Source organism: Carettochelys insculpta, chromosome 8, assembly GCF_033958435.1.
Source record: "Carettochelys insculpta isolate YL-2023 chromosome 8, ASM3395843v1, whole genome shotgun sequence".
In the NCBI taxonomy this organism is placed as follows: Eukaryota; Metazoa; Chordata; order Testudines; family Carettochelyidae; genus Carettochelys; species Carettochelys insculpta.
In genome coordinates this window covers 55,351,647-55,373,377 of record NC_134144.1, presented here as the reverse complement: position 1 = coordinate 55,373,377, position 21,731 = coordinate 55,351,647, and the positions used below count along the sequence as shown (strand labels likewise).

Genomic DNA, 21,731 nt, shown 5'->3' with positions numbered 1-21,731 from the left:
GGCTGTACCATACATGCTGACTGACTCATAGGGCCCTGGGCAAAGTATGAGGGGGCAGCTCTCTGTGCCTGAAAGGGGTAGGGCCTAGGGTGGAAGGGGCAGGGCCAAGTCAACCTATCCTCAGTGCCAGTCAGATCTTTCCATACACTCCTAACAACATCCACAGCATGCCACTTGGGGCTCTGCAGTATGTTGCACTGGACTCTGCCATGGATTTGATGGGCCTGGATCTCCAGCTGCTACTGTTGCTGCAGTACTGTCAGCGGGAGCCCCAGGACCCTTTGGATTCCACACTCTGGGGCATTTGCCCCCACCCATTTATGGGCTTAGACTGCACACTAGAAGTCTTTTTGTGTTCTCCATTTCCTCACCCCTCCATAAAGATCAAGGATGAAATGCATCTAATGGTCCTTCAGTTCCTTCTCCAATATAGCCAGGGCTACCCTTACCAATGCTGGTGCCATTTGCAGCCCAGCACTGGCACTCTTTCCCCCACAGGCCACTCTGCAGAGGGGCTGAGGGTGCAGAAGCAGTGTTGTAGGGGAGTCTGGGATGGGAGAATTGCCAGCTCTGGAACATGGTGGTGAGACGAGCTTAGGAGAGCAGTCAGGAGGCATGCGTGGAGGTGAGCAGTGCACGTACCAGCAGGATAACAGAGGAAGAGCAGGAGGTGGGTATGCCACCAGCAGGAAAGGAGCAGCACTTGAAGTGGAAAGTGCTACTTCTCTCTGGTGGCTGGCTGCACAGCCACCCCCTGCTCCTCCTGAATCCTCCAGCCCACACTTGTGCCCCTTGCCACCACCTGGAGGAAGGAAGCTGTAGCATGGGTCTGGGGGCTGCCAAGCCAGCACAGAGCCTGTGGGACTGGTGAGGGATGGAGGGATGAGCCGGGGAGCTCCCAGAGCCCAGCTGCATAGGACATCATGCAAGTTGGGGCAATTTCGTGCACCAAATTTTGTGGTGCTCCATGTGGCTGTGTTTTTTTCATCAGTAGGGATGGCCCTGAGTAGAACGTCAGGACTCAGTAGCAGCAGGGGAGTATGGAGGGTCATAGAATGCATGTGAACACTACATCTTGAAGAAACAGTTACCATAGAATAAGTACTTATACTTTCTTCTTCGATGGACTGTTCCCATGCATTTCATTTCTGGTGACTTGCAAGGACGGACAGCATCGAAAAGAGGCTCATGTTCAGTGCCTAAATAGTGACTTTAGGTCATCAGTGTCAAAGCAAGCATCCGATCTTGATGTCTTGCCTAGGAAATAGCGTACTGAAAAGATGCGGACTAGTCTCCATGTAGCTGCCCTTCAAATTTCAGAAATTTGGCAGTTTTTTAAGGAAACTGCAGAAGCTCTCTGAGCCCTGGAGATGTGGATGATTACTTGTATGGAAGAATTAGATAGCTATTTAGACAGTTTCTGAGTTAATACTGTTGCATCATTAATCTTACCTGCAGACTCCACACAGTCTAGTGAAGCTCCAGCACAATTTTGTCCTATCCAAGTAAAATGAAAGAGCCCTAAATAATTAAGTGTGGGCAGCTTGGTTGCCCCCTGCTTGAAGTATGGTTTGGGAGAGAAAACTGGAAGAGTAATCATCTGATTCAAATGAAAGTCAGAAATGATCTTTGGTATAAATCTTTGGTTGCTGCCTAAGGGTCACCATGTACATACAGAACACCTCATAAGGTGGACCAGCCCCAATTAACATGGGAGGATCCATTAACCCAGAAAAGACAATGTTTAGATTCAAGGACGGAAGGAGGAGGGGTCACAGACTTGTGAAAACACATGAATGAGGCTGTGATATTATATGATTAGAGCATGACCATGCAAAATTATTGTTGCTACTACTGTTATATAATTGCAATGAATTTTATACAAAAGTGTAATGTATGTCCAAAAAGGATTAATCAGCTTACAGGACAAATAGCCCTGAACCAACATTTAGAGATTGGAAAAATAGGTAAATAGTGAGTAGAGCCATTCACCGGTAGATAAGCTGGAACTTTGAAGTGCGTACCTGTACTGTTAGAGAATTGGTGATGAACTAATTGTGTGTGTATATTTATATCTTGTTTGATGTTGATTTTATAAACAGAGTTTGTGTCTCTCACTATAGCCATGGATTCAGAGATCAAAGGAAAAGCAAAATATTAGCATTTAAATGATCTGTAAACCTTGTAATATGATTGTACTCATTCTCTCTTTGAAGTGTATAGCAAATCACCTCAGTGTGGTAGAAAACGAGCAACTGACTTATGTTACTCTGTATAGCTAATTACCGGTGATGCTTAGGAAATAGATCTATTTCAAAATCTCCATTAATTGTTTGTTGTTCATGTAAGTACTCCAAGCTGCCAATGAAGATCTGGAACTGTGTAAGAATGTCTAAGGTCCTGATCTTTTTTTTCTCAGATATGCTTGATGCTTCATAAGCAACAAGGCTAACATATCCAGCCCAAAGCTGTACACCCTGAAAATGAATATTGGACTATAACTTATGGACCAATTACGAAAAATGTCTTTGCAACTACAGAGCTCACCATTACTACTAAAAACTCATGTTTGCATATATACTCATCTTTTCACCAATACTGTCTCTGCTCACTCTCTTCTTTTTTTTAATAAATTTTAGCTCAGTTAACAAGGATTGACTGTAAGTGTGTATTTAGGTAAGATCTGAAATATTCATTTACCAAGAAGGTAATGTGTCCAATCCTTTCACTGCTAGAACTTTCTGATATAATGAATAAGATTTTCAGCAATCTTCCTCATATTTTGACTTGGCCATTGGGTGGAGGCCTACGGCTAGATTGCTTTAAGGGAACTGTGTTGTTGGCTTCCGGGTAACCAGTAAGTTAATAGTATGTTTATTCAGCTTTAGTGAAGCCATATCTGGAGTATTGCATCCAATTCTGGGCCCCCTAAGACAGAAAGGATTTGCATGCACTGGAAGGTCCAGCGGAGGGCAACCAAAAAGACTAAGGGTCTGGAGCACATGACCTACGCAGAGAGACTGAGAGATTTGGGCTTATTTAGTTTTCAGAAGAGAAGAGTGAGGGGCAATTTGATATCAGCCTTCAACTTCCTGGATTCTAAAAAGGATGGAGAGAGGCTGTTCTCAGTAGTGACAAAAGTCTGAACAAGGAGCAATGGTCTCAAGTTACAGTGTGGGAGGTATAGGTTGGATATTAGGGAAAACTATCTCACTAGAAGGGTGCTGAAGTCCTGGAATGCCTTATCTAGAGAGGTGGTGGAATCTCCATCCCTAGATGGAGTCCTGACTGGCATAATTTAGTTAGGTTTGGTCCTGCTGTGGGCAAGGGGATGGACTTGATGACCTCCTGAGTTCTCTTGCTGCCCTATGATTCTATAACACAAAAGCTGGTTTGTTTTGCTTTGTTTTTGTTGGGTGGTTAAATCTAAGTATTGGGATGTCCACAAGTTTTGGAGATTGCTCCATTCCTGACAGTTCACTCTAACTGAGTAACTGCAATATGGGACACTTCACAGAGGCCATCTAGAAATCCAGAAACAGTAGTGTGTTTGGTGGGCAATAATGTGACCTTGAATGGGGCAAAGATGTGGTGACACTGACACTAAATGCCCTCTTATAGAGTTGATGCATGGCCCCAAGTACTTTTGAGATTAAAGGGTACTCAAGAATTAGGGTGGGTATTTTAAGGTGACAGCTGCAGTATTGCATTGCTCAAATAAAGAATCTATTCTATTCGGCTGCAACAAGTAGTTCCTGTCAACACACAAATAATATTGGTGTTATGTTGTCCATTATGACCTGGCCTGTTTCTACGTGTAACAAAGGAAGAGACAAGGAAGAGTTCAATCCTTGAGGGGGCCATTTAGGGAACCGGGGCAAATAGATTAAAAAAATATATCAGGGAAGGTGCTTGGGCCTGCCAAGAAGACTGGGCTCAATGACCTCTCAAAGTCCCTTCAAGTTCAGTGAAAATTTGATCTGTATAACAGTTGGCTCCCAAGAGGAAGATCATTGCAACAGGTGAAAAAATGTCTTTCACTTGTTCCTGTAACTTTTCACCACCTTGGGTCTCAGAACCAAAAAGTCACTATTATTAACCCAAAGAATAGAATACACAGGGGCAGCTCTTAATGCTGCAAAAGCAAGAGCCTGTGAGCCACAGGACATATTCTATACTACTGTAGATCTCATCAATGAGCTGTATGATCATCCTTAATCTTCCATAAGAGTATACCTCAGATTCTCGGTCATATAGCCTTCTGCATATAAGGCATATAGGGGTTTCTCGAAATTTGAACCAAAACTATATTCAGCCAATGGGTCCTAGACTTGGAAGTATAACAACACACAATTAAGTATGTCATCAATTGCTCCAGTACCTTGTTCATTTTATTACTGAGCAAAATTTGTAACCAAAGTTGCAAATACATAAATGGAGAGCACATTCTGGAAATGTGTTGATTAACTGTACATTGTTTAATATTTCTTTGTCAAGGATTTGAGTCACTATTATTAGTTGTTAATTCAAACAACTTTGGAAAAGTTTATTATTGGTATTAATTATTTTGGATGCATTATTTTATAATCAACTCATATAATTTGTGGTGTTTTTACACTTTTCTTTGGGTTTTCTTAAGTGCTGTATCTTTGGACTTTTTTATTATAGGTTCATCTTTCAAGTATTTTTTTACAAATATATAGAAATGAATAATGAAATTATTTCACGTATGTTTTTTAGTTGTAAATTGAATTAATGCTCCTAGTTTTTATACAACTGATGGCCATTTGTATCTATAGCATATTGATTTGCATAAGTTATGACTTAGATGATGTTACTTGTTTAAAAGCTAGTATTGGATTCTGAAGTTTAACTACACAGTTATGTGGTATTAAATGATAGTTAAGGATTAAGAACTCATATTGAACTCTTTTACACACCAGGACTACCAACCTTGTACCCAACAGGAAGATCCTGACAATCTTGAGTACAGCCACTGACTTTCTTACTCAAGCATTCATTGATGTGGCAGTTTCTCTCATCAGATCCATCATCACAATCCTCTTTATTGTCACAGACATCTTTCTGGTGAATGCACTTGCCATTTTTGCAAATGAAAAAAGAACTGTTGCATGACTGTTCTGGAAAAATTAAAATAAAATAAAAACAAATAAAAAGCATGTCAGCAGTTCTCATACTTTTCCCATAGTGCAACCATGCCTTGATAGATTTTTTTTCCGTGGACCAACTCCAATCTATGAGGACAAGATACTCTCCTATATGTAGCTGATCTCATAAATTGCTAAAATGACCACAAAAATAACAATCAGTCCTGTATCACTTTAGAAACTAACAAGTTTATTAGCTTTCGCAAGACCCACTTCTTCAGATGAAGATATAGTCCACATTTTCAGATGAAGTAATAATAAACTACCCCATATATATTACAAATATATAATTTGATGTAATTTTCCAGGGAAGACAGTGGGAAAAGTGTTAAAGTTTTGTAGCACTATCTAACATTGAAGGGTTATTTTATTTTATTTTTGGTAATAATAGAGAACTTGTGAAATTTTCTGACAGAGCATTCCCAAATAACTGACTATCTAAAGCCTAATTTGGATGATATAACTGGAAAACAAGATGGTTCAGGAACAACCAGACATGCGAAGATTTAATGGTGTAACATAAAAGCTATGAAAATAGGAAAAATAACTTTGATTCAAGGTATACAACTAAGACAGTTTCTCACTAGCATCCATATCATATGCCTCTAAACATATTAAATGCTCAGCTAAAAAACATAAGAATGTTCACAAACTCTAGTCTCATATTTTGGCAGTCACAGGTTTAGGGGCACCCAGAGCATGGGGCTGTCTCTGTGGCCATCACGATTATCCTCTATTCATTTATCTTTTTTTTTTTTTTAACTTATAGTTTTGGCCTCCACAACATCCTCTGGTGGTAAGTTGACTGTGCATTGTGTGAAGAAGTTCTTCCTTATCTTTTCATTAATTCAGCAGATTATTAACTTCATTGGGTGTCCCCAGGTTCTTCTGTTATGTGAAGGAGTAAATTACACTGCTTTATTCACATTCCCCACTTCATTCACGATTTTATAGACTTTTGTATTATCCTGCTTAATCACTTCCTTTCTAAGATGAACACTCTCAGATTTTTTTATTTTTTTCTCACTTGGAAGCTGTTGCTTACACCTAATTGTTTTTGCTTGTTCTTCTCTGCATCTTTTCTAATTCTAATACTACCTTTTAGAGATGGGGTGACCAAAACAACTCACAGTATTCAAGGTGTGGGTGTACTATGGCTTTATAAGCAGCATTATGATATTTGCCTGACATTCCTTAATATTTCTTACTATTGGTGCACACTGAACAGATTTTTTTCACTGAACTTCCTACAATGACTTCAAGATCTCTTTCTTCAGTGATAACAGTAACTTAGACCCATCATTCTATAGGTATAATTGGGATTATTTTTTCCAAAGGCAATGACTTTGCACTTGTCAACAAAGAATTACATCTGTCCTTTTTTTTACCCAGACATGTAGGTTAGTGAAACCTCTTTGTTACTCTTTGAAGTCAGCTTTAGATTTAAAGCACAATAAATTATATCCCTTGCAAATTTTTCATCCTCACCATTTCCAGATCATCTATGAATATGTTGAACAGCACTGGTCCTGGAATAGATTGGTGTGGCACTCTGATACGTACCTCTTTCCACTGTGAAAACTCACTGATTACTCCTATCCTTTTTCCTACCTTTTAACCAGTTAATAATATATGACAGGAATTCCTTCTTAACCCATGATTCTTAACTTAAGGGCATTTAGTGTGAGACATTGTCAAAGGCTTTCTGAAATTGCAAGTATACTATACACACACAGCTGGATCACCCTTGTCCGCATTCTTGTTGACCCCCTCACAGAATTTATAACAGATTGGTAAGGCATGATTTCCCTTTACAAAAGCCACACTGACTCCTTCTCACATATCGTGTCTGATAATTTTGTTCTTTACTATAGTTACTGAAGTTAAGCTTACCTGCCTGTAACTGCCAGGGTCACCACTGGAGCTCTTTTTAAAAATGTGTTATATTATCTATCCTTCAGTCACCTAATACAGAGGCTGCTTTAAGTGATAGGCTACATATCACAGTTAAGTGGTTTATAGATTATCTGGAACTTTCTCAGGGCCTCCATCATGCATGCTGCATGGCACCCACGTTTCCTATGGGTATGTCTACACAGCAAAAAACAAACAAAAACAAAAAACAAAAGAAAACAGAACAAAACACATAACAGTGAATACCAGAGCTTGGGTCAAGTGACTTCAGGCATGTGGAGCTTGTACTGCTGAGACAAAAATAGCAGTGTAGACATTCTCTCTTATCCTCCTCCATTGACCAGGTTTCAGAAACTAGACTCCAGCCCAAGGCCCAACATCTACACTGCTAGTTTTAGCCGTGTAATCCCAAATCAATTGACCTGAGCTCTGAGATCTGGAACTGCAGGGCATTTTCTGCTGTGTAGACATACCCTTTGACTTGTACTAAATACTTAGGCTGAGTCAGCAAGATGACCCATAACAACAGGTGGTAAAACTTGGAGGAACTCCTTAGGAGTTAATCTCTTCAACAGTATGTGATTAATATTTACAATATTTTACAATACTTCAATTATACATAGTAGTTGAAATAAAATGTAATTATATTATTGTTTAAATATTAATATTCAGCACAGCTCGATATCTAGGGCTCAGTCTTGATTCAGCTGGTAAAGATGCACAAAATTGACTTCTCTGGGGTCAGCAGTCAAGGCCTGTGCTCCAGTATCGGTTGAAGTAAGGGAGTTCAGTGGGAGAGTATAGAGGCTAGGTCTATACCAGGGAAATAAGTTGATTCCAATATGACATATTCAAGCTATGCAAGTGCTGTAGCCAGAATTGTGTACCTGAAATCACCTTATTTCCCTAGGATAGACCTGGCCCCCATCTATATTAGCAGGAAACACATATATAAACAAACTACAAACTCTCCTGAACTATCTGGTGTCACTAGCTTCATCATCTGGTACAGTAAATTACAGAGTTTTTGACTGTGCCAGATTGATAAATTACAGCTGCACCCTTTTCACAGGATGTATGAAGCATCAGTGAGACAGGACTCTACTACACTGTTATTAAAATTATAGTTTTTCCTACCTACAAATCTAAATTAAGATTGTTGGAAAAAATATATGTGATTATAAAAATAAATATGAACCTGAACTTTTGCATTGTATGTTTATTGGAGCTTCATCAGAATGATCTGGGCAGTCAAAGTCCCCATCACATTGCCACTGAGAATTTGGGAGACACCTTCCATCAGCACAACTGAATTCTCCAGGGTTACAGTGACGATACCCTAGAAAAAGAGTAATCAAAGCTTTACTGCTTCATACTTTGCATATTTTAACATAATCCCATAACACTGCCTATTCAAGTAAACACATGTATCCCATTTGTCATTATCTAGATATACAGAAAGGTAAATATGCATTCTTATTTGTATCACAAAAGACTGAAAATATGCATACATTTGTATGTTATAACAATCAGCATGCTCCTGAAACCTATTGAGAGGTTTTTAAAAATGTCTTTTTTCCTTATTTCTAACATACTCAAGTTTTTCTTTAGCCTTTTTGACATTATCTAGTAACTGTGAAAAATAAAATTTCAAAAGATGATATACCACCAAATAGTGTTTAGGAGGTAATATTTATCACATCTTTCCCCTTAAAAGACCTGGAAAACCCACAATTACTACCACATCTAGTCTGTTAATCAATTGGTCTGGATGTCTTTCTGAAAAAGACAAAATCTACAATGCAGTTTTGAAAGCAGTGTAAGATTATTTTCTAAGATGCTCAAATAGTTTTCTGACAGAGAAAAACAAAAAGAAAATCATATAGATTTTGCAGATTAGAAGCATGTCTGGGAGAGTTTAACAAGAAAAATCTATAAATGACAGACTAAAATGTTAAATAAACTTTTTCTTCCCTTGTAATTTTACAAAATAATGGTCAGGTTATTTGGGGAGGGTACAGGTGGGAAAAAAAATCACCATTTTGTTGTAAGAAACTAAATAAAAATGTAATTCATGTTCTTTTCCCAAGAAGTAGAATTGTGCCATTTTTTGTACAAAGATTGTTTAATTGGAGAAAACCTCCACCCAAACTTTTATCCTAGGAGATCATGAAAATATTATGCTTTGTATCAGAGTAAAAATAAAGTAAGAACTGCCCTGCACTTGCTTTTCACGTCTTGTTTAATGTTCACACTCTAACAAATTTTTTCCAGAAAAAAATTGAATTTTTAAGGTTCTAAAAACATGTCTTGCTCTTTCTAAATAGCAATTGTAAGATGATGGGTGTTGACGAAGATTTCTTTCATCTGAAAAAATCTTATATGACCATTAGCAGAGCTACATTACGAGAAGGAGAAATAGAATACCAGCTAATTTTCTTTTAGTTACTCTAAACAATTGCGGAAATGGTCTTTCCTACCAGAAGATGGAGTCACAGACCTTGACCTTCTGAGATAAGACTTTCTTCTGTATCCAAGAGCTCTGTTCTCTCAGTATCCTCATTGAGACTTTGAATGGAGTTAATTATAGTTCATGGTTCCCGTAGTAAATTATCTTGTATATAACTTGTAAAAACCATTACAGAAACCAAAATAACAGGAAACCTTCATAAAGCTATAACTTTTTCTATATGGACTGAGCTTAACTCTAGCTTCTTAAAAAAGTCCTCATTTCATGTATTAATTACATGTTGGCCTCGGCCTAAGTAAATACATTTAAAAAAAAATCTGTTAGCAATGGTGATAGGTCCTGCTGTGACGGCAGGAGAGTGTACTTGATGACCTCTAAAGGTCCCTTGCAGTTCTATGAGATAAGTATCAGAGGGGTAGCCGTATTAGTCTGGATTTGTAACAGCAACGAAGGGTCCTGTGGCACCTTATAGACTAAAAGAAAAGTTTTGAGCATGAGCTTTCGTGAGCAAAGACTCTGATGAAGAGAGTCTTTGCTCACAAAAGCTCATGCTCAAAACTTTTCTGTTAGCCTATAAGGTGCCACAGGACCCTTCGTTGCTGTATGAGATAAGTGTATCTCCATACATACACACACAAACATTTCTAAATAAGTGCATTATATACCTTTGTGTGAGATACCTTTGACAGAGTGGTTGTCTCAGCCAAAGCTTCCACTTCCTATATGTAATACCTGGCAAAGACATGCATTCAAAATCTTATCAATCTAGATCTGACACATAGGTGCCTCTGCTCTTTCATGATGCTGTTATTATGTTGCTGAATGGACTTTAAAGAAATGTGAAGCTGAAATCAGATATTTCATATTTCTACATAAGCTTCCCCAATGAGTTACTCTAGTTAAATAGAAATGGTTAACTCTTGTGCACTTCTTTTCTGTAGGATCTCATGGAGAACAATGCATTTCTCTCAATACTTTCCTGGGGACATGCCATATGATTCCCTTAAAGAGTCCAAAATTCTTATGTACAAATTATCACTAAAAATAAGCCTTGAAGGAGTAATATAGGATTATAAAGTGCAACAAAATCCATATTGAAACAATTAAAGAGTAACAGAACAGTAAAAATATTAAAAGAATGCAGACCCAAATTCAGATGCATAAAAAGACTGGCTCATTTGAACACTGGTCTTGTTTGGATAATTGCCGTGATGACTTCCACCACATATGAATCTGACCTAATCTGCTATAACTGTAGCAAACTGTTCAAACTGTAGCTTCAGTGAAATGTTAGACTCTTATCTAAACAAAAACTTGGACATGATCAAAAAGCAAACTAACATGACTTGGAGGTACACCAAAATAAAGGTGTCTTTTTTTTCTCCAGATTCTAAATTGGGTGAAGTGAAGAGGATGACCAAGTGCATTGACTGAAACATTACCTTTTCTGAATAAGTTTCAGCTTCAATGTTTAATGCCAAGAGGCAAGGTAAAAGTAACAATGTGAGATGGGCTTATGATAAATTGGTTTCTAGACCAAGAAGTTCTCTGTTGCTGGATACCTGAGTTGGTCTGGCATTCAGAGACTGATGTGCTCTAGCTAAACTGTCTGCCCTGTCTAGTGGAGACTTTTACAATGAAAGAACTAATGAATCAAAGAAACCATAGAAATGTAGGCCTGCAATGGACTTTGATAAGTCACCTAGTCCAGTCCCTTTCAGGGAAGAAGGACTAAGTATTATCTAGATCATGGGTGTCCAACCTTTTGGCTTGCCTGGGCCGCATTGAGTGAAGAGGAACTGTCTTGGGCCGCATATAAAATATATAATATAGTTAATGTATATAAATCACATAATAATATTAAAAGTTTACGATCTTGTGGGGTCGCATTACTAGCTGTCCAGGGCTGCATGCGGTCCGCAGGCCGGACACGCCTGATCTAGATCATCCTTGACAGGTATTTGTCTAACCTGTTCTTAAAAACCTCCAAATCCTGGAGATTCCACAACTTCCCTAGTTCATTTGTTCCAATGTTTAACTACTCTGACAGTTAGGACGTTTTTCCCGATGTCTAACTTAAATCTCTGTTGCTGCAATTTAAGCCCATTCCTGTTCTGTCGGCAGTGGTTAGGGGAACAATTTATCATCCTCCTCTATACAAAACTCTTTACATACTTGTAGGCTGTTATCCTGTCCCCCATCAGTTATTTTTTCTCCAGACTAAACCTTTAATCATTTTTGCCTTCCCCCAAGGTGTGATGCCCTGAACTGGACGTAATTATCCAGCCGAGACCTAATCAGTGCAGCATAGAGTGGAAGAATTATGTCTTGGACCTTATTTAGAACATTCCTGCTGATGCATCCCATATGAGTATTAGTTGTTAGAGTCCTATCAGGTATTATCAGGCTGTGCCTGTTGGTACCGAACCTTACAATACAATATGAGCTCCTAAGTACAGTTTTATTGTTCCCAGCACAGCAATTTGATGTGTGCTAGTGTGTAGCACTGGATAGTGTATAGGCACCTAGATTTTCATCTATGCTGGTTTTACAGGACACAGACAGTACTATGAGTTGGTAAAGTGACCACTGATATTTCAAAATATCTGTTGGCACAGCTTTAAGACGTGTCCACTGCTAACCTTGAATATACTTTTTTCCAGCTTATACAGCTCCTCAGAGTATCCAAAAGTAAAATAAACTTAGAGTATTATCAGCTCTTTGAACCTCAAAATGGCAACAATAAGGAGTTTTAAAGTGCTGCGAGGAATGAATTCTCCAGTCTCCCATCAATACAGACTTGAAGTGCCACGAAACATGTTCAAGGTTTCAAAGATTCATGAAATATATGAGTACTGGTTCAATCTGGATGACAAATAGAATAGAAAAAATCATAAAAATGTTTGAACTGTCAATCTGACATCAAGTACACAGAAAGCTTTTAAAGTTGTCCTGGACTGAAATAATAACCTCCAAGCAAGATGCTCTTTCAGAAATAAGAACAGAAGGGAAATGCTGGAAGAGACTGACATTTCAGGAACAGATAAGCCAAATAGCTGAATAATGCAATAACAGACAACAAAATCTTTATTATCAACTAGTTGGAAACCAGAACAATTGATAGAGTGTATCTATCATCTGTCTAAAGAACATTTAGATTCGCCAGTGGCTCCTGAGAACTACTCTCTGATTGAGATCAGACAGGATCTAGAATTTTCTAGGATCTGGGAGTGCATATAGTTGGAGCCTCTTCAACTGATGGAATACATGGGATGCCTTATAGTTGGCTCAGAGCACTAAAAACCTTGAGAGGGATGAGATTCCCATGAGATCCTTGAAAGTAAGAACCCTATAATGATGGTATTTTAAAGCTATAAATACTTACTAAATATAGAAAGAACAGTGTTCTAATCACCGTGCTAAATTGCAGCATACTCTAGAATTGAGAACCACAGAGATGCTGACTGGGTTTTAACTCTTCCTACTAAAGCAGGATACTAGTTTCTCTGGACCTCTTTGTTCTTCGTGTCCCTTCCAATTGGTTTACTCAAATGTAATCATCAAGAGCTTGGATTGAAAGCACAAAAGAATCAATTCTACTACTTTAGTTCCAGAACAACTTAGTCTATAAATCACCAGGGGTCCAACACCACAGTATTTTCCAAGATAGATCTTAAACAGAGATTCTGGCATCTGTTATTGCTAACTGCCAAACTGTATGATCCAGAAGAAATCCTTTTGTGAGACACATGGTGATAATCCACCACAGTAGAATGGTTCCAACTTGTATTGGAAGTCCTGATATTTCATTTTCCAAAAGGAAGTGTTGAACAAGCCTAGTTTAAATTGTTTCCAGGGAATCACTTCCAGAATTGCTGTCATAAATCTGTCATTTATTCTGTCAGGTACATCAGCTCTCACTTACATCACATTACCACAACATACTACCAAAAAAACAAACCCCATAAAGTTTTAAAGTGAAAAGGCAGCACAGAATATATGGACTAAAAGAGAGAAATACCTCCCACAAATCTCTCCAATAAGATTAAGATATGAGGAAAAAATAACACCATAAGTCTGTGGAAGAGGTAATTGTAGACTGAACTACCTGGGCCCCATTCTATTTTAAAAAAAAAGACAATTTTAAAGTCTAAAATGGAAAATTCTAGATGATTTCATGGATATGTCTACACTAGCCCCTGCATTTTGAAAGGGTGATGCTAATTAGACACTTGGCAGATGCTAATGAGCTGTTGTCATGAACATGCAGTGACTCATTAGCATAATGCTGGCTGTGGCAATTCAAAAGCCCCGCTTTTGAATCGCGTGCCCCCCGTGTAGACAGGGGCCTTTTGAAACAACCCCCAGTTTTCAAAAGCCCATTATTACTATTTAGTTTTAGGAATAAGGGGTTTTTGAAGTCTGGGGGTTCCTTTCGAAAGGCCCCCACCTACACAGGCAGTGTACAATTTGAAAGCAGCACTTTCGAATTGGCGCGGCCCACATTATGTTAGTGAGGCGCTGCATATTCATGGCACTGCCTCTTTAGCATCTGCTGAAGTATCTCATTAGCATCCCCCTTTCAAAAGGCAGTGGCTAGTGTAGACATACTCCATATGTATAGGAAATTCCACTTACTTAGAAATGTTTGTGTATGTGTGTGTATGTATATATGGAGATATACTTATCTCAGAGAGCTGGAAGGGAACTTCAGAGACCATCAAGTACAGTCCCCTGCCCTCACAGCAGGACCTATCACTATTGCTGACAGATTTTTTTTAACTATATTTACTCCAAAAAGCCCCCTCAAGGACTGAGCTCACAACCCTGGATTTAGAAAGCCGATGCTCAAACGACTGAGCTATCCCTCCCCCCCAAGATTATTCTGAAAGCTCATATTAGCCCTTGTTCAATATAAATCCTGTCCTACATCAAACAAGGCATTGCCCCTTTCCTACTGTTAGGCTACTTCTACACTTGCCCTCTTCTTCAAAGGGAACATGGTAATCAGGGTTATGGGAGATTACTAATGAAGTGCTGTGATGCATATGCAGCACTTCATTAGGCTAATTTTCTTCTGCAGCAACTTCGAAGTGTGAAACTTCAGGCAAGGCATGAGTGGATGGGGCCTGGCTGGATGGCCCAGACAGAATGTTGATGACGAGGCCCCCCTCACTTGAGACCTCATCATCACTGGTGGGGTTGGGTTGCCGTGCTGTTCGTGGGCGTCTGGTGCTGGCCCCGGTGCTCCTCGTCCTCGGTCACCATCTCCGAATCAGTGTCAGCCATGGCTGTGTCCTCCTTCAGCCCCAGGAGGTAGTGGAGCTCCTTATAGTAGAAGCAGCTTGTGGGAGCTGCTTCTGACCACCTGGCAGCATCCTGGGCCCTGCAATATCCCTGCTGGAGTTCTTTCACTTTTGACCGGACCTGGTCCAGGGTGCGAGTGAGATGGCCCCAGCTGATTATCCCCTTCACCAGCTGCTCAAAGGCCACAGCATTACGGAACTGGACTCCTGTTTTTCGGAGGACCGCCACATCTTTCCACAGGGAAAGGAGGTCCTGGAGTTTGGCCTCAGTCCAGGAGGCGGCCTGGTGCTTCAAGGCCTGGCTTGGCTCCTGGGAGGACACCCCACTGTCCTTTGAGGGCCCCTGGGGTGGGTGGGGGTCCAGGTGGCTGGCCATGGGGCCAGGAAGTGTGAGGGACTGACTGGGCATCGCAGGGGTTGGTGAGCTACAGAGCAGTGTGGGCTCCATGCTGCCTGCATGCTCTCAGCTTCCAGCCTGAGGCTTGTGAGAGTCTACGTCTTTAAACATGCCCAGAGGCTGAAGCCATAGAGCTCTCCTCATGCTGAGCATGGTGCTACCACCTGCCAGCTGATTGTTGTCCTGGCAGACTCCCTCTTCCAAAATAGCCGTCTGCAGAGCATCTACACTTGCTCTCTTTCAAAACACTCTTTCAAAGTGGGCTGCTCTTCCCACTCCAAGAATGGAGGACCAACTTCAACAGAACTCTTCCATTCTTTAAGTGTTACTTTCAAGATTGCGGGCTGTGTGTAGACACTCTGAGTGTTATTTCAAAAGACGTCCATCTTCTGACCTAAATTTTAAACGTACTTGCTAGCGTAGATGCAGCCTTACAGAGTCCTCATTCTACCAGTGGAATTCCTGAAATGTTAGTCACAGCCATATTCTGGTTCCCTCTAAAACTCATTGGCTGGAACTGAGGGAAAGAATCTGCCCCTATATTTTTACTTGTTTCTATTATAAAAATGTTGGCACTTGATAAATGATAGTAATAGTTTTAAAGTTTGAAGACCTTATAAGATTAGATTGGTATTCTCACTGTCAAGGGTATCCTCTTTATTGTCATCTTCTATTGTTCTCATCTTACCATTAAGTCCTTTGGGGCAAAGAGCCCAGATAGTTCTGTATTACAAAGCACCATGCACATATCTTATGCTATCTACTGTAAGGTGGATAGAAAGTTGGCTAGATCATCAGGCTCAACAGCTCAGTCAGGCTCATCAGGCTCAATGGCTCTATGTCTGGTTTGTGATCAGTATAAAAGAGAGTAACCCAGGGGTTGGTTTTGTTCAACATCTTTATTATTAATAACCTGGATGGGGGCATGGATTCCAGCCTCAGCAAATCTGTGGATGACACTAAACTAGGGGGAGAGGTTGATATGCTAGAGTGTAGGGATAGGGTCCAGCCAGACCTAGACAAATTTCAGGAATGGGTCAAAAGAAATCTGATGAGGTTCAACCATGATAAGTACAGAGTCCCGCACTTCGGACGGGGGAATCCCAAGCACTGCTACAGGCTGGGAACCAACTAGCTAAGCAGCAGCTCTGCAGAAAAGGACCTGGGTATTACAGTGGATAAGAAACAGGATGAGCCAATAGTGTTCTCTTGAAGCCATTAGTAGAAGCATTGCCAGAAGATTTAAAGAAGTGATTATTCCCTTTTATTCAGCAATGGTGAAGCTGCATCTGTAGTATTGTGTCCAATTCTGGGACCCCCATTACAGAAAAGATGTGGATGCATGGGAGACAGTCCAGTGGAGGGTAACAAAAATGAGTAGGAGACTGGAGCACATGACTTGTGAGGAGAGGCTAAGGGATTTGGGTTTATTTAGTTTACAGAAGAAAAGAGCGAGGAGGGTTTGATAGTAGACTTCAACTACCTGAACAGGGATTCCAAAGAGGATGGAAAGAGTCTGTTCTCAGTGGTGACAGATGACAGAATGAGGAGCAATGATGTCAATTTGTAGTGGGGGACATCTAGACTGGATATCAGGAAAAACTATTTCACAAGGGCTATGTTTACATTTCAGAGTTATTTTAGGATACTGAGGTATCCGGAAAGAGTAACTCCACTTCCAGGAAACGTGCCCTGTATTTTAAAATATTTTTCAAAATAGTGGGTGAACTATTTCAGCATCCTTTACCCATCATTGTGAAAGAGGTTAAGGGATGCCTCAAAATAGCACTGTATTTCAAAATTTGGGACTGTGTAGAGAACTCCAAATCCTGAGATAGCCTATTTCAAAATTAACTAAAAATAATATACGTAATATGTGCTTCGCTCGTTGCTTAGTGCCAATTGTGTATCTTATTTTGAATTAAGGGTACAGTGTAGACACAGCCTTGGAAATTGGTGAAGCTCTGGAATGGGTTAACTAGGGAAGTGATAGAATCTCCTTCCCTAGAGGTCTTTAAAGTCCTGTCTTGACAAAGCCTTGGCTGGGAAGATTTAGATGGGATTGGTCCTGCTTTCAGCAATGGATTTGACTTGAGGATCTCCTGAGGCCTCTTCCAACTTTATGATTCTATGATAAGCAATAGACTAAATAAATGTTAATGATCAACAGGCATCAAGAAGCAATTGAGCCTAGGTCCAGAGAGATATCAGAAGTTAAAATGTTCTTTCCATCTAATGGCAAGAAGAAAGTACTTCTAAGTGACTGGACAGGACTGGAGGAACAAAGAAAAATAAGTGTTTATCTGGAGCACTATTGTCACATTACTTTTCCACAATGCTTAAACCAGAATACAAGGAAATTATGAAAAACATATGTAAGGCCTTGTTAAAATAAAAAAAAGATCACATGTGCTTCAATCTTGGAAGATAGGAACTTCAGCAATGTCAAATACAGATAGAAACCTCATGTTTTCTCATATTTATGTTTTAGAAGCCATAGGTAGATCACCTGTATTTGTATGTGTTCATGCACACAGGCACATCCATACTTTCATAAAGCAAGAAAACATGCACACATTTGGTAATTTAGATTTTGGCAATATCCTAGTCCAGATTATGAATGGATTGTGCCTGGACATTATGTGCACACATATCTACTTGCATTTTGCATGCACATTGGCTACGCATTCACAAATACCTGAGTTCTGCATACATATGTGGTTGGATTCATGTGTGTATGTAACAGACTAAAAATTAAGCCTAAAACTATTGCACATAAATATTGGCATATTTTTGAACAGGGGCTGTGAGCAGTGTTCCTGGTAAGCTGAGCACTTGGGCAGATGCCCAGGAGAAACTCATTTGCTGCCCAGTTGATTAACAGAGCATGCACAGCCACTAACAGTGAGCAGCATGTATTTAATTGGTGGTGCACATCAGCACATGCTTTGGTGCACATAACAAAATACATTCTGCCCATGGATGGAAAAAACTTAGCAAGATCACTAGCTGTGAACCAATACCTCTCCTCTAACAAAATCTTCTTTATACGAGGCAATCAGTTACAACATGTATATAATATAGAACAACAACAAAGAAGTTTTTACTCCTTACTATGGCACAGTCTGTATTGTATTATCTAACACTATGAACATATATAAATTATTGATGAGGTATTTTTATATTAACCCAATTAACTCTTATTTGGAAAATATCTCAGCTAAAAAGTAATATAGATTTAGTCCCAAAGTAGTATGTACAAAATCATGCTCAGCAAAAGCAGCATTCTATTACAAACAAATGTTAAAATAAACTTAGAAAGTGATCTCTCTCATTCAGCAGTAATTATAAACAAATGATAAAATAAATTCTCATTCAACTGTAAATTAGAATATTAAATCTTCTAAAAATTCTTGTCTTCATTCTCTATAGGTTATTTTTAAAAAGATATCTGTAGTATTATTCAGATTGAAATTTTTCTCATTGCTATTTTTAAATTATACTTACCACATTCCAGTGACTCATCTGATCCATCACCACAGTCGTCATCATGATCACATACAAACTGTTTGGGAATGCAGACTTTATTACGGCACGTGAAAGCATTCTCATCACAACTGTTATTAGGCGCTAAGGAAAATATGCACATGAGAAAAATAAGGATCATGCAACCCAATAGGACCTGAAGATACTTTATGTTTTAGAAAAAAAAAACAAACAAGTGAATTACAGTAGAGCCTCAAGATACATGCACTCAACTCAGGTTAAAGTGACTTTGAGTGGCAGGGAAACTGACCAGCTGCTATACCCTGCATCAAGAACTTTGCTTTAAGCGGATGTAATTTGATTGCTTTAACCATTTTATTCTCACCCTAATTTCTTTCTTTCTTTCATTAATAAATATTTAGATTTTAGATTCTAAAGGATAGATATAGTGTAAGCATATTCTCTTCAGTAGGATCTAAGGAATACATTGACCTTGGAATGTGACTGGTCCTTTGGGACTGGAAGAACCTGTTCAATATGGTGAGATTGGTTTACATATCCTCTCATCTGTGTAAGAAGGTATACTAGTTGTGGCACAAGGGAATCTGGAGTGTCTAAGGGAGTTTCTTGCGTGACTTCTTGCTGGCCAGTGCTCTTTGTGATTGGTTTGGTATGCCTTATAATGGAGGCCCCCCAGACTTGGGCTGTAAGTAGCTCTGTTTTAAGCATTTTGTTTTGGTTTGGCTGTGTCAGCTGTGCCTGGAGAAATCTACTAGATTGTACAGACAGTAAACAGGCACAGAGAAAGCAAAACAGGGAGTTGTTCAAATGGCCTAGGGTGGCAAGAACATGTGAAAATTGGCAGGCTGTCTTCCTCCTTTATGCAGGTGTTATTGTGCAGCCCCACCCAGAGAGTACCTGTGCCTTGTTGAAGTATATGGACATAATCCAACAGGCACACAATGTATTTTGGGATGTGTCCTGGTTTAATTACCATGAGCAATTTCAATTAAGGGCAGCAACACAAACTGGTGGCCAATCGTATATACCTTATTACACACTGTGGTTGGAGTGGATGACACCAAGGGGGGCAGGAGTTAACACAGACAGTGGTTTGTTCATATAGCAGCTAGCTTGGAAGGGGCCTGAGTCACGTAAAAATATTTGCTGGAAATTAAATGATGCTGTTTGTTTTGCAACACCTATAAATCCAGGCACACTTGTGAGGCGTGTTTTGGGACTCATTCATTCAATTCTTTCCAGAGAGCTAGGGAACAATAAGAGTGGGGGGAACACTGAAGATTTGGCTCTGTCAAAACAGGGTCTAGAACACAAAACTCAAGCTGGGAAGAAAGACAAGCTCAAGGTAGTGTAAAGGGCATGTATCAGAGGGGTAGCTCTGACAGTCTGTATCCCCAAAAACATCGAGATGTCCTGGGCACCTTAGAGACTAACAGATTTATTGAAGCATTTTCTTTGGTGGGTAAAGACATGGATCTGATGAAGTGGGTCGTTGCCCACAAAAATTTATGCTCCAGTAAATCTAACAGTCTATAAGGTACCACCGGACTTCTCATTGTAATGGGCATTGGCAGCAACAAGGTAGATGAGGGTTGACAGGGGGCTTTTAGATCCTTTTTGTGAGGAACACGCCTTTTTGATGTAAAAAAAATAGTAAGTCAGACAGGACACATTGTTCAAGAAAAGACTACATGGGAATCAAAGTAAGGCATGAGTGCTAGGCCATCTGATAAAAAAATCTGATCGTTTACCCAAGGTTTGATCCCTGGTAAGAGTTCATGGACATATCAATTCATTCATCACCTGTTATACTCCCACAAAGGGGTTTTGTTGATGAGACAGACCCAGCACTGTGTTCCATGCAGTTTTTCTCCATTGCTGAAGCAGTTCATATGGTTAGGGTTTGGGGCCCAAGGCTGTTAATGGTTAAGTGTGATATCAAATGTGTTTTTCGATTGCTGCTGGTGCAACCACTTGACCTTGAGCTGTTGGGTTTCTTTACATCAGGGTACTTTTTTTTGACTAGACTATTCTCATGGGCTGTTTGCTATCCTGTGCAACATTTGAAAAGTTTAGTACAATGTGACACTAGGCAGCAGTGGGGGCAGGAGGACTATGCCAACTAGTGCATTATTTGGATGATTTTTTGTTTGTGGGATGAACCAAGTCAGTGTGTTCACCTGTTGGACAATTTCAGGTCCTAGCAAAACAGTTGTGGATACCCCTAAAGGAATCAATAATAGTGGACCATTCCACTACATTGATTGCTATGGGACTGAACTGGACACCAGTGAGGGCATATCATAGCTCTCTCAGTATAAACTTTAGGAGCTACTGGGATTGGTCAGAAGAGCTGTAGAAGCTAAAAAACTCCTCTCACACTTCTGGACCTGCCATCTATTCTGGGGTACTGAACTTTGCTTGCAAGATTGTTTCTTTGGAACCTCTGAATATAATATGGTCAGTGGAATGGAGATTCTTGGCTTCAGGAATACAAGTTATTTATTTTGCTTTTTTTTTTTCTTCCTTAAATGAGATCTGCCAATTCAAGGATCCAGACTGCAGGTCACCTGTACAGCCCACCATAGAGGGACTGTGATTCTTTTTCCTGAAAGAACCCTTCATTGATCAGAGCTGCTCAGTAGGAGGCCTTTGGGAGATATCTAGGAACTTGCTTGTGTTGTTGGGAAGGCAGTCAAGCAAATTGCTGGCTATCCAGTGCACGTACTCCATAGAGAAGTAATCTAGTGAGTGGATAAGTGGCCTAGTAAAGGAATTAAATGGAGGTACTGGATAAAGGAACAGAACAGGTGAAGGTGCTGGGGACTATAATGATTAGTATGTCAGGAAGCCAATATTCCACCCACTTTTCATAGTCAAACTTAACCTTCCTATGACAGTGCTGGATAGTAGGGTACAACCCGTGGGTTTTCTGTGGGACCTGGAAGGAAATGAAGGGAGGCTGGAAG

At 39.8% G+C, this 21,731-nt stretch overlaps 1 protein-coding gene across 1 annotated transcript in view; it reads right to left on the bottom strand.

The window, feature by feature from the left end:
- Positions 1-21,731, bottom strand: part of LRP1B (LDL receptor related protein 1B) — a 1,349,009-nt gene that overhangs the window by 222,047 nt on the left and 1,105,231 nt on the right. Inside the window, exons 53-55 of the mRNA XM_075000767.1 lie at positions 18,763-18,885; positions 8,281-8,421; positions 4,954-5,141 (exon numbers count right to left, since the gene is read on the bottom strand). Of these exons, the coding sequence (XP_074856868.1) occupies positions 4,954-5,141; positions 8,281-8,421; positions 18,763-18,885 (452 nt within the window). The remainder of the gene's footprint in view (positions 1-4,953; positions 5,142-8,280; positions 8,422-18,762; positions 18,886-21,731) is intronic.